Genomic DNA, 13,473 nt, shown 5'->3' with positions numbered 1-13,473 from the left:
GAACAGTGGAGGACAACTTTTTTCATACGTGTGCCACAAATTAGTTCCAAACCTTCCCCAAGCACCATTCCCATCGCCTGCTTTGCTTTCCACTCCCTGACTGATCTGTTTCTCTACTCGTTTGTTTGCCACAGGTTGGCCACCACTACTTTAAAAGATCGGAGCCTGTGTCATGTCAAAATTCATTCATGCAGACTATTACAAGAAAGAATATTAAAACAAAGTACACAGCTTTGGGGCCATTCTCTGCCCATCAATTTTAACAGCAGAAGAACTAAACCCAAGTCCAAGAGCAGACTTAGGACTTCCCAGTCCCCTCACCCTGCCTCAACAGTAAAATGTTAAAAGCTTACGTGTAAAATATTTGTATTTTATAATCCCATGGCAACATACCACTCAATGCTCCAACTGCTCCAAAATTGAGTGATTTTCCATCCATTATGCTGGCATCACATTCTATCTCCCCCAAAAGATTTAGGTTAGACCCCATTCCTGCATTTGTAAAGGGAGAATCCTAGAACACAAAAAAAGAACACAGTTAGACAGTGACTGCAGCCATTATCGACTTATCAGAAGCTCATAACTATGAACCTAAACGTACTAAGCTTCTTTCTCCAAGAAACTGAAATGCTGTAGAAAGGGATGAAAAGTTGTACAAGCGGTCATCTTGCAATATTACAACACATACTTACACCACCAATCATAATTAAGAACCAACTTAATTCATGGTTTTGCAGATTTTATGGAAACCATGAAATCCGGGATTGTCTGCAAAATCCGCAAAAATCAAAACGTTAATGAAAATAAAATGCTGTCTTCCCAGCAGGATGCCACCAGCTGGCAGTGTGGATGACAGGCAACAGACAGGATCATAGATGCCCCTTCATCCTGCCTCCCCAGTAGAGCCTTTTCACCAGTTAGGACCAAGGGGTGGGGCTGCTGCAAAATCAGCTCTATATGCTGCAAGTGGGGTACATAAAAACCCTTTGTCTCACCAAAGTTTAAGTAGGTCTATAATTGTAATGTGTGTTATCGAAAACATACTACACTATAAAGGATGAATCTGGCTACAAAGAAACCCAGGAGGATCTCCTCTCACTACAGCCTTGAGTTTTGGCAGAACAAAATCTTCCCCAAGAAAGGGTTCCCAAATCTTTCTACCAAATAATTCTGGTATATAAATCTACTGTAAAAGGCCACATATCAAGCCCTTGCTAGTAGAAATCGAAGGTAAAGTGATAGCTAATACAATCTGCATTCATTTTTCCTTAAAATTAAAAGTAAGATTTGCATTTTGTCTACACAAGGCCTACACAGCGCACAAAGAAAAAAAAAAAAGAGGAAGCAGTGCCACTTACAAGGCACATAGTAAAAGTTCCACCAACTTAAGAACAGTTATTTCTATGAGTTGGTAATGTCTTCAGGACAGACTATAACAGTAAAGAACTGTAATTTCTTACAGACGTGGGGGAAAAACAAAAAACAACACACACACACACACACAAAAACAACAAAAAAGCAGTACTTTACTTTCAACTTGGCGTGCCCCTGCATCAAGCACCGCACATGCCCAAAAATTCGGATTCAATCAGCTATTGAATTAATGCTCCAAAAAGCCTTGTTCAACAGCTCAGTGTATACAGATGCTAGGGAGCTGGGTCAAACTAACGTACTTCCTCTTCCAGTAAAGCACTGTTTTGCTTTGTTTTTCCATATCTGTCAGCAGCCTTTATGCTTTATCTGGTGTGTTTTCATAGCAAATGTATAAACTGGTAATGCATTAGCTTAATATCCCCATAGCACTTCTGTACTCATGGTTCCCAACTAAGTCAAGTCACATATCTTAGATTTAAAGGCCACACAGTCAGTCTACCAGCACTGATAGTTTCTTCATACACAGCACTGTGAAGAACTGGAGAGTTCAGAAGAGTAGTTTATGTTAAACTTGAGCAGGCAGACACACCTGGAAGAAGTGTCAGAATCAACTGTAAAACCTAACAGAGAAAAGTAAGGTTAGGAAGCAGAGACTACAGACACTTGTCCTTTCGATTAAATACTACATGCCTTCTCCCTTATGTTTTGTACCTTCATTTATATTGGTGAAGAGCCACCAATAAGGATGTTATGCAAGAAAGTGCTCTAAATTTTACTACCAAACAAATTGGTACTGAAAAAATATCAAATGGAATTAGGAATGCAAAATGGAATTTAAGTTTTGTTTCAGGTCCTTAAGGAAAACTGAAGAAGATGAGTATATACTAACCTTCACTCTAAAAGAACAATCCTAAAGACATATTTTAAATATTACTGGTCTAGACTACGGAAAATAGCCATCTTGACCAAGGAAGGGGAGACATCCACTATGTAAGGACTGCACAATTATTTGGGCTGGAGGGGCATATAGGGAGTTCTGATTAGCTACCATGGGCTGGGTCAATGCCCTTCCCCCACACCCCTGCCAGTAACAACTCACGAAAACTCCCTCTGGGATCAGGACAGCTGGGAGAGGCTGATCCACTCTCTGCACACCCTGCCCTGGTGCAGGGTGGGGAGTATGTATATGGGGGGGGGGTGTTTGGGGGGCTGCCTGAGTGCTAGGTCCCGAGATCCAATCAGAGGGGAAAGGAGGGAGGAGGTGGGGGGCATGTGCAGCAGCGTTCACCCAGGCAGCGCAGCCCACAACTCCTCCAATGGCACTCCGTATGGGACCAAGTCCTGCCCAAGGCAGCCCAAGTTGTATTCCCTCCACACCCACCAACCCGGCCGCAGCCCCTGCTAACACACAGCTTCTGGCAGGGGTGTTCCCAGTGCTGTTCTGGTCTGCTCCCTCCAGTGGGAGCTGCCTGGTTGAAACTTCCCCCCACCCACCTGCCCAGAGCAGCACAGCAAGGGCAAAAGCAGGAGAAGGAACCACTGCTGGAGATGTGCAAACATGATTCACAAGATAAATCCAAAGATTTCAAATAGGAATTGGCAGGGTCAAAAACATTTGTACCTGCTGTGGTCCAAGTTCTTTGCAGCAGAATTGCTCAATTTTTTTTTTTTTTTTTTTTGACTACAGAAAAAATAGAGTATGACAAGCTGGCATTTTACAAGAGGTGTCCTGGGGCTAACGATGATAGCTTGAGTCTAACAAGGTTGAGAACTACTGAGCTGGCGTATAAAAGAAAAATTTCGACCCTTGCTAGAAGGCAAAGTTTTGAGCCATCTCCAAATGTACATGTAAGCATTTGTGTGAGTTTTGTGCCCACCTCAAGACATGAGAATACAAACAAACAACTGGAAAGCAACTATAAATACAAAGGTATTAATACACTGGTATTGCTTAGTTAGCTTTTAAATGATCAGTAGTGAGAAATTCAAAGCCTCTCATCACTGCCACTGGTTTAGCTTGTGGAGGATGCGAAGTCCAGGTGTCCTCAGACAGAAGGCCAGGTGGAGCTGCACCTTACAGACTAACTAAAGTGGAGACACCTAAGCTTTTATAAGCAACAGCTTGCTTCATCAAATGCTATGACAAGAAATTAGAAAAAAAAAAAAGGTTTCTGCAGTTAACTGGGAAGACCTCACTGAAGAATCCTTTATTAAAAAAGGTTCAGGATACACCCTCCAATAGACCCCTTTTTAATACTTTTCTGTATTCCCTGCCTCTCTCAGCTGGAACGTGGAGGAAATACATGAGCCCATATAATAAAAACGGGAAACTGCCCCCTCGTATACAGAATGCACTAAGTCAAATCAACCCTGCAAACAGGCTGTGCGTTGGAGCAAAGGGGTAAAGCATGGAACATTTGACTAAGAGAAAAACATTTGCTGGCTCAGCTCAGTGAACAGTGTTCAAGAAGGGTGGGAAGAAGTGAAGTCACCTTCTTAAAAAACATGAGAAAAAAGAAGAGCAAGGAGCAGCACCAGGGCTCTAGCCAACTTTTACAATCTCCCAGCCTCAAATGCTATGGAAAAAAAAAATAGTCCCAGGCATACAAGTAGAGAGTAAATGCAGTTGTGCCAAAAGGCTATTAAAAAGTGCTGAAGTCACTAGAAAATAAATAAGTGCCATAGAACTCTGTCTAACATCTCTCCCAACTACACAGGTGGCCTAATACAAGATATCACCAAAAGAATCATTGCTTCTCATTTCCTGGACAGTCACAGGAACAATAATCTGACCCAGCATAGAGGATATCAAAATTTGCTATCTACAATGGAAAATCCTCAACATGAAGCTGAGGAAGGACACAGTATTTAATATCTCTTCCACCAACACAGTTGGTCCAATAAGAGATATCACAAAAACCTTGCTTCTCACAGTGCTGAAGCATCTTTGTTCTAAAAGCTGTCAAACTCTCTTTAACCAAGGAGGATCAGACAATTGAGGGATCTGAAGACATAGGCTTCACCTCTGCTGTTTGTTCCAAAGGTATAAAACCTAACAGTATCAACCACAGAGGAACACTGAAGTCAGGGCAGTGGTGCTCTTGTGATTTACTACAGCTTTTGGCTAAAGTAAGATGGTGCCTTAAGTCATCTTCAGGACAAACAGAACAAAGTAACATAACAGTAGTTTTAGGCATATGGTCCTCACCTCCTGGCAACTGTATCTGCCTCTGTGGGAAAGACATAAAAAAAACCCCTCTGCTACGACATCCCTAGATTTCTTCTCCTGTCTTGTGTTTAAGGACAACTGAGAGTCATTGATACCAACTGGTCCTTTCAATAAGGAAGCTCTTGATGTTTTCTGCAATTGGTCCAACAAAGATCCAAGCACTAAAGGATGCATGGTTTGATGATGTGACCAATTCTGAAGATCTAAGCAGCAAGGAGAAGGTGCAAAAGCTCATTCCAACAGAACAAAGCTCTTAAAAGGTTAATGTCTGTCTCCTGAGCCAACACAGCAGTAAGTGCCTATTTGGTAGCATACACCATCAGAACCAGAGGAGATCCTAGCAACAAAGTGGGGTGAACTTCACCAGAGAAAGCCAGTCTTGATACCACTAAAAAACGTTCAACAGAAGTGCTCAAACCCAAGCCACTGATCATGGTGCCTACCAAGTTTCAGTGACCACTATAATCATGGATAGAACAGAAAGTGGAAATGCTCCTCTACTTCTGGCATATGCAAGCGCATGAAATGCACTACTTGTATCCACCCTTTTTTATCTGGTTCTTTGGAGGCCAAATCAGCCACAACCAACATTTTGGGAATTTGGGGATTCCATATAAAATGGCTGTGCAGTAACTAACTATAATACAATTTAAGGAAATACTTCCAGGCATGCAAAGACATTCTTAGCACTCACTAAAATAAATGAACCAGACCCATCAGGACAATTGAGCCTTTTATAAGGTCATCTGCAAACACTTGGAGCCACAGAAAGACCAATTTTAGCACAGTAGTGCCTGAGATGACAAAAGTATCAACCTCACAGAAAGCATGGGGAATTACAGAGGCAACCTCAAAGAATACACCTTTAAATTTTGCTTGATATCAGAGATCCTCCTCTACATTCCTAAGCTGCCTCAACTGGTCAGTGCAGAAGTGAGCTTTGCAGGGCAGAGGCAGGCCCTATCAGCAACAGGAAGTGGGAAAGGTGAGGAAAGCAGAGATGGTCCAAAGCATTTTAGTCAGAGGCTTTCAACCACATCAAGATTCCTGGTATTTACACTTCCAGTGAATGCTTCTAACATTTGACTCTTTTAGCTACTGAAATAATGTGAAATCTTAAGATCCAAAAATAAAGAGTTAAATTTAAATAGTCAACAAAAGTTTTAGCTCATCATGTAATTGCTCCTAAACTACAGAAGCCATCATTCTCATTTTTGAACTCCTTCTCTAATTCAAGATATATTTACAGATGTAGATGTATTTACAGATGTTTTGGCAGTTTCACGGGCACACTGAAGTTCCTAACTATGGTCAAAGCTGGAATGGCTCTATAAAGTTACTCAACTTTAACAATCTGGAATTTCACCTAGCCAAATAGTAACAATGCTCTACTTTCAACATACAGTGTCAGCTATCTTAGAGAGAGTTTTAGCCAAGCATTATTTGCACACATTTGCAACTGTTAAATGTGATTCAAGGGGCATGCGTCTAATCCCACATCTTTTAACACAAAGCTCATAAAAACCGTTTATTCTGGGAGGTATGGGAGCCCTGAAAAGCCCGAAGGGATGAACTGGATCCCATTCTACCTAAATCTGTTTTAAAAAGTTCTTTAAGATGATCTTAAGTCACTGATAATTGCACCAAGCACATACCCACTTAAAATCATCCATGTTATGCTAAGCCAATGACTGGAATCTTTTTAGTCCCGTAACACAGCATTTAACTAGAAGTAAACATTTTTTCCAGGAGTCCAGATGCATTTAACTTTGATTTTGCATTTCTTTTACTGTAAAACTAGAGTTGGGTATTTGACCTGTCAAATACAGTTTGGTCAACTGACCAGTCAAATATCAGTCAAAAATTGTACCAATTGCCAACAGGTCAAAGTAATACATAGAAAAGCACAAAAACATGTAAAAAAAAATTTTTTAATCATATTTCTGCCAAGAAAGCTACCAAAAAATGTAGGTTTTTTGTAAAACTGCTATAATCTTTGACAGGTCAAAATTATGCAGTCAACTGACCAGTCACTGACATTTTATTGAAAGCTAGAGAGGGTCACTGATCAAATCAAATGAGACAAATATATTTTAGATTTCTATAACTAGTATTTTAGTTGTACTCCATACCCAGCAAGCAATACTGAAAGTTCTATTCAACTGCAGCTTTTACTAGCAACAACAATCTTGCTTTTATTTACAGAGTACTTTCTCTCTTTGAATAAATTAGTTCCCAGATCTGACATCAGTGACATTTGTCTGGCCTTTTAATAAGTCAGAAAACACTAGCAACTAGTATTGCACAAACTGGATTTATATGTTTAGACATAAATCAAAATACTTGCAAGCTTCATCAGTACAATTTTTGGCTGTTAGTGAGTTTTCTCTTGTATCCCATGTTGAAGAATATCTATTGCTGGAAACAAAATATTTATTCTTGTTTTCCTTTATGTCTCTTTCCAGCACCTACACAGTAGACTTTCTGAAGTGTTTTAAAGATATACAAAAGCTTAAAATCATATGGAATTCTTCTAGTCTGCCATAAATGAAATCAACATGTGGTTTTGTTGTACAATGCAAGTCTTTTAAAAACTAGCCCAATTTCTTTGTGTTCCAAGACAAATTCAATAGTCAGTTCATGATGTGGCAGCTGATAACAGAAATTGTGGACAGCAAATCATTCACAGTCTTGAAGAATCATTCACTAAGTGATCAGTCCTATGAAGTATCCCTCACTCTTGCCCAGAATCACTCTTTAAAGCTTTTTTTTGGTTTTGTTTTGTTTTTTTTAAATCTGCAACAATAAAGACAGCATCTTCATTTACTTCTAAACAATGAGATGTGGCAGACAAACTCTGGAAAACATTCACTACTGCCGCCACCATCAGCTTGCCAAATATGGTTGATACTTTGAAGATCAGCATTCATATTTCACTGATGTTTATTAGTTTGTACACATAAGCTACTCTGTCACCACAACTGCTAGCATTTTATCTTACTCATGGCAGAACTTATTTCATTTGCAAGATTGATGCAGTCCAGCAAAGAATGACTGTTCTTTCTCCGTTTTGAGCCTGCAAAAATAAGAAAAAAACCCAGCAGCATACCACAAGCAAACTGTCAGCTTGCTCATAAAAGATCAAGAGCAAATCTTGCTCCTCAACAAGTCTTTGAAGTGATGCCTCTTGGATCAACTGAAATTCTGTGTAATAGGAGTTGCGTAACTGAGTGGAACTGGGGGGAAAAAATCCATCTTTTGTGACACTTCCCTGAAAAGATATTTGTGCCTTCCACAAACTGCTTTCTTTTCAGATTTTTGGAACACAAAAATTAAGTAGCCTAAAAATTTGGAAAAGAGACAAAATAGCTTAGATTAATTAGCTGTAATCTATTCTATAGCATCCAAAGTATAAAAAAAAAAGTTAGCATCAATACTTGGAATTTGATTCTGTTGTTGCAAGCTAAATAGGTCCTTTGTACTTCAACTAAAAATAAAATAAAAGATTTACTCTTAAAAAAAAAATCAAATCAGTGTTACAGCAGCAGAGGTAAACAAGCTTAATTTACATAAAGACTTCAGAATACTTTTTCCCTCAAGTCAGACTGATTTTCTTCTTAATAAAGTAAAGCTTTTTTCATATAAAAGACAGTCAACATGAACACCCACACTTTTAAATAACTATTGCTCTACAATATTGGGGGGGGGCGGAGGGTAAAGAAAGAGAGATTGATTCACCTATTGTCACTATATGCCATTTCCATTTCTGGCATGTAATTGCTGCACATAGGAGTAGAAAGGAAACATTTGAAAAACAAAGATATGCATCTAAATATAAATATAACATGACTCATAGCCAATATTTGTTTACTTTTTTCTTAAAATAATGTACCTTTCAAGCTGACATTTTATTAAGATCAGTTTTTCCAACAGAGCATACCTAGACATTAATTCCAAGTACCCTCCTTTATGCAAATTACCACGCATCACAAACCTCAACCCCTCTTCCGATATTAGCTTATAATGGAATAGGGTCATATTTAAGGCACTTAATAACCTGGTCCAAATATATTTAAAAATACCACCAAATGTCACGTCTGTAAATGTGTTGTGCTTGAGCAATGTATCCTTGTCCTTTGGCATGGAAAGTTCAATGTTAAAAAGCTGGCTTCTTTAGCTGCTAGTCCAACTATGCAATTAACTCTTACAGGAACCAAAGACCATCACAGGTAACACCGTCTTCTACTTTAAGTGGATAGCGCACTTTTGACTTTACTTCTTCTAACCTAACCACCCAACTGCACATTCATTTAAACAAGGATCCAAACAAAACTCTACAAAGCAGAGCACTCCATTGTATGCAATTCTCTACCCAGGGCAAGAAAAAAAAATATACAAAGAAGCTAGTAGCATTAGTTACTATGCTGCTAAAAAGTCCTCAGATGGCTAAGGTGATAAGGGGAGTACAGTGACCAACACAAACTAGAATTACATAAAAAGGAGTGGCAGACCTTAAATAGCTAGAATTTATCAAACTGGAGACACTATGACTACTAGCATAGTTATAACAATATTAAAATACACTAAAGTACTACCAGAAGTTAAGACATGGAGAGAAATAGAGTAGTATATTGGAATAACTTGCATTAACTTAAAATTAAGTCAAATGTAGCTTCTAAAGAACAATTCATGATAAAAGCCTTTATCTTTATTATGAAGTTGCAGAAAAGGTTCAATAAGTTAGCAAATGATCAGCCCTTCTTTGAGAAAAACTTTATGAAGCAATTACATTATAAAAAAGGATCCTTAAAAGCATTAGTCTTAAGGTCAGACTTGTTTAACATATTTTACATACAGTAAAACGTCATGAATCCAGATCTCAGAAATCCGGCACTAGTGTGGCTGCTCTGGGACCAGCTGCTGCTCCCCTCCGCGCCCCCTGGACACAGAGGGGAAAGCTTGCATGTGGCAGCTGCTGCCGCCATTAACCACCCTGCACTGCATGTGGCTGCTCCGGGACCACCCAATGCTACCTCCTCCCCACCCCTCCACACATCCAGCTGCTCCATGACCAGCTGCTGCTCCGATTTCAAAAATCCAGCATTTTCAGATATCTGGCAGGTGCTCAGTCTTGAGCATGCTGGATTCACGAGGTTATACTGTATAGTTTTCAGGTAGTTCTGCAATGTGATACAAGCCACATGTATCTTCAATGTAGACTCCAATGTCTTCACAGTTTATTCCAGCAGATCAGACGCATTAAATGAATCCACTATATAAAAAATTGCTAATCTATTTTGACAAAATTTTTCCACTGGCAGAAAACTGGTTTATTAAAAGTGAGCTTGAGTTTCACTCCCAATGTGGAGCTCTCTCAATTAGAATAAGAAGTATTAGAACATGTTAACACAATAAAACAAAGAAAGATAAATGCTAACAAATACATTTACAGCAAATGAGATGAAACTCAAACACAGATTACGAATCTCAAAGAAGCACAGGGTGGCACCATATACAGGATGGCTTTTGCAGGCAATGGTCTACTTCATTAGATAGTATGAAAGAGTACAAATTTGCATGTGTGCACAGGTAAAAATGCCATTTAAAATCAATGACTCAACCAGGGTGTCACAGCATGCTGGGGTGCCCTGAGATAAAGGGTGCCGTGGGGTTCCACGTAATGTAAGCACTGTTAGGTGTGTAAACATGATTCACAAGACAAACCCAGAGATTTCAAACAAGAAACCGTAGTATTAAAAGAAATCATCTGGGCCTGTTGAGGTCCGAATTCTTTGCAACAGCAAAACTGCCCTATACTTTTTCCACTGTCAGAAAATGACTGAAAACTAAGAGCTGGTATTTTCCAAGGGATGCCTTGAGTGTAAAAAAAGTCAAGGACAACTGACTTTGGCAACTGGGGAGGCTATAAACAGCTGCTGCCTCCCCAGCCCCAGCCCTGGGACCGGGAGACAGCTGGGGCCAGGGCCGGGGCAGGAGGGCAACAGCTGTTTGTAGCCTCCTGGCTGCAGCCGGCCCTGGCTCTGGGTAGCTGCTGACCGCCACAGAGCCCGGCTGGGGGGTACGGGGCAGCGGGGCTGGGCATCATGCCATGTACCCCCTAACCTCATTTTGTTTTTCTGGTATGCCGCGACTCTGGCACCTTCCAAAGTAGGCATTGTGGGAGTTTTCGGCACTCCAGCCAAAAAACGTTGCCTACCTCTGTGCTCGAGTACTGTCTGTAAACTACCTGTTTAAATGAAGAGCCTAACAGTCCTGAGTTACAGCAATAAACCAAATTAACATGTTAATTCTGGAATAAAAGTAAATACCTCTAGTTCAATTAGTGCTGCAGTCACTGCGTCAGTTGCAAGAGCACCAGCCTGCAATTTTTCAATTGCCTGGAAAACAGAATTTTAGTTGAGGAGTTTAGATTTAGATACATGTGTGGCTGAAAGAACTTTTTTTGTCACTGCACAGAAACAGAATCCCCACACCAACCAGCTTCCAATCTAGGAGGACACAAAACAAGGAGATTGACATTTGTTTGCATCATGAAGATCTGGAGTCAAAATCATATTATTAAAGTACTACTACATCACACTACCTTAATAGCAAATGTCTTTATAGCTAAATGTGCAGTAATACAAGTTACTACTCTTCCAACTCATGACAGTTCTCAGATACCAACCAACCAAAAACAGCAAGCATGTAACATCTACCTTTGCTCTTATCTTAAGATGAAAGATCAAACCAGACTAGATCAGAATGGCTGCTATCAAATATTTAGTCACAGAAAAGAGTACAATACAAGTTTAAAGCTGAGTAATACATAGATACAAAGCAAAACAGTATTACCTTACAGGTTTAACACATAATATGCATTTGAAAAACTGGTATGCTAGACATAACCTGGAATCAACTCCTGCTCCCAGCACAGTTGTGGGAACTAACTATAGATGTCAGCTCAGTACAAGAAACAATCCAAGGTTTGCCATAAGATCTTTAATGGCTCCTTCGCTTAAGGAAACAAATGAAGTCTCAAGTTACTGATATTAGGTCCCAGACAGACGTTACATTTAAGATGCAATTAGCTGGTTAATCACGTCTTTTAAATCAAATGCACCCCCATTTTTAGTGACCTGACCACACAGTCAATCAATTAATGGTGTGCTAAAATGAGGGAAGTGCAACTGTAGGGATCCCACATCAGATCCCATGAACACCTTTACTTTAATGTCTGCAGGTGCCTTACAGTTGGTCTCAACAGCAAACAAAAAATTATTTGGGTAATTTCACTGGATAAGAAAGGTACTGTAGAATCTTTGTGGATCGAAATCCCAGATTTTTTTTTTTTTAAGTACATCTAGGGATATCAATCCCCAGACTAGGACAGCACTACTGAGCTAGAAACATTAAGGGAGTTAAGACAGGTTGTGGCAACAGGGAACACAGTAATAATGGGGGGGACTTCAACTATCCATAAACAGACTAAGTCAACCTAACATCAGGCCATGATCCAGAGATCAAATTTGACAAAGTTATGGCACCTACAAGGGGAAAAGCCATTCCTGACCTAGTCCTAAATAGTGCACAGGATTTAGTGCAAACTGGAAGTGCGACCAAGCCACTAGGCAATAGTGCCCACAATGCAATTGAGTTTGAAAACCATGTAGGAGGGGAGACAAGAAAGTCTACCACAGTAGCCTTTACCTTTAAAAAGGGAGACAACAGAATGAGGAAGCTACTTAGGCAGAAATGGAAAACAAACCTTAATGAAGAAAATAAATAGAAAAAGAGAATAAACACTGGCAAAGCAAATATAAAAGTATAATAAGACAAGCCAAGAGAGAATTTGAGGATAAACTCAGAGACATAAAAGGTAATAGTATTTTTTTTAAAGTACTTTAGAAGCCAATGACCCACCAGGGAGTCAGTTAGGCCTTTGCATGATCAGCGTATTAAATAAAAAGGGGGGGGGCACAAAGCTGTGGAAGATGTTAGAAAAATCCCCTCACCAGATCTACTCCTCTCCAGGGACAAGTCAGTGGAGATGACCCAAATTGAGGTTTAAATAGAAATTGATAAATTAAATAGTAGCAAGTCATCAGGGCCTGGTAGCATTCACCCTAGGGTCTCGAAGAACTCAAATCGGAAACTGCTGAACTCCTAACTATAGTATACAACCTATCACTCAAAACAGATGGCTGGAAGGTTGCCAGCATGACTCCCGTATTTAAAAAAAGCCCTAAGAAGGATGCAGGGAGCTGCAGGCTGGTGAGTCTAACTTCTGTTACTGGAAAACTGGTAGGAAAAATAATAATATTAATAATAATAAATAATTGTTCAGTACATGGATAAACATAACTTCCTGGGGAGGAATCAACATGGCTTTGTCAAAGGGTAACTGCATCTCACCAGCCTACTAGAGTTTTGAGGGTGTCAATAAGCAGGTGGATCAGGGCTATCCAGTTGACACAGTTGACTTCCAGAAAGCCTTTGACAAGGTCCCGCTTCAGAGGCTGTTAACTAAGTTAGATAGTCACGAACTTACATCCACTCACAGATCAGAAATTAGTTCAAAGATGTAGATACATGTGAAGTGACGCACTTGGCCAAAAGTAAGCCAAACAATACCGATGCCTATTCTACAATGGGCTCTACATATTAGCTGCTACCACACAGGAAAGAGACTTGGGAGTCAATGTGGACAGTTCGCTAAAAATATCAGCTCAGTGCCCGGCAGCAGTCAAAAAAAATCCAAACAAAATCTTAGGAATTGTTAAGAAAAGAAACTGCAAACAAAACTGAAATTATCATCATGCCCCTTTATAAATCCATGGTATGTCCACACCTGGAAGGCTGCCCAGTTT

At 39.8% G+C, this 13,473-nt stretch overlaps 1 protein-coding gene across 4 annotated transcripts in view; it reads right to left on the bottom strand.

Moving 5' to 3' along the window:
- Window positions 1-13,473, bottom strand: part of TASP1 (taspase 1) — a 174,703-nt gene that overhangs the window by 150,411 nt on the left and 10,819 nt on the right. For all 4 annotated transcript variants that reach the window (XR_016442924.1, XM_090051279.1, XM_090051270.1 and 1 more), the window contains exons 4-5: window positions 10,933-11,001; window positions 394-514 (exon numbers count right to left, since the gene is read on the bottom strand). Coding sequence is in view for 3 of the 4 variants with exons in the window: in XM_090051279.1 (XP_089907405.1) it covers window positions 394-514; window positions 10,933-11,001 (190 nt within the window). In the remaining variant the exon portion in view is untranslated. The remainder of the gene's footprint in view (window positions 1-393; window positions 515-10,932; window positions 11,002-13,473) is intronic.

The sequence above is a fragment of the Crocodylus siamensis genome, chromosome 1 (genome assembly GCF_052110815.1).
Source record: "Crocodylus siamensis isolate JL-2025a chromosome 1, ASM5211081v1, whole genome shotgun sequence".
Classification (NCBI taxonomy): Eukaryota; Metazoa; Chordata; order Crocodylia; family Crocodylidae; genus Crocodylus; species Crocodylus siamensis.
The sequence above is the reverse complement of the archived record's forward strand: the minus strand, read 5'-3'. Positions and strand labels throughout refer to the sequence as shown.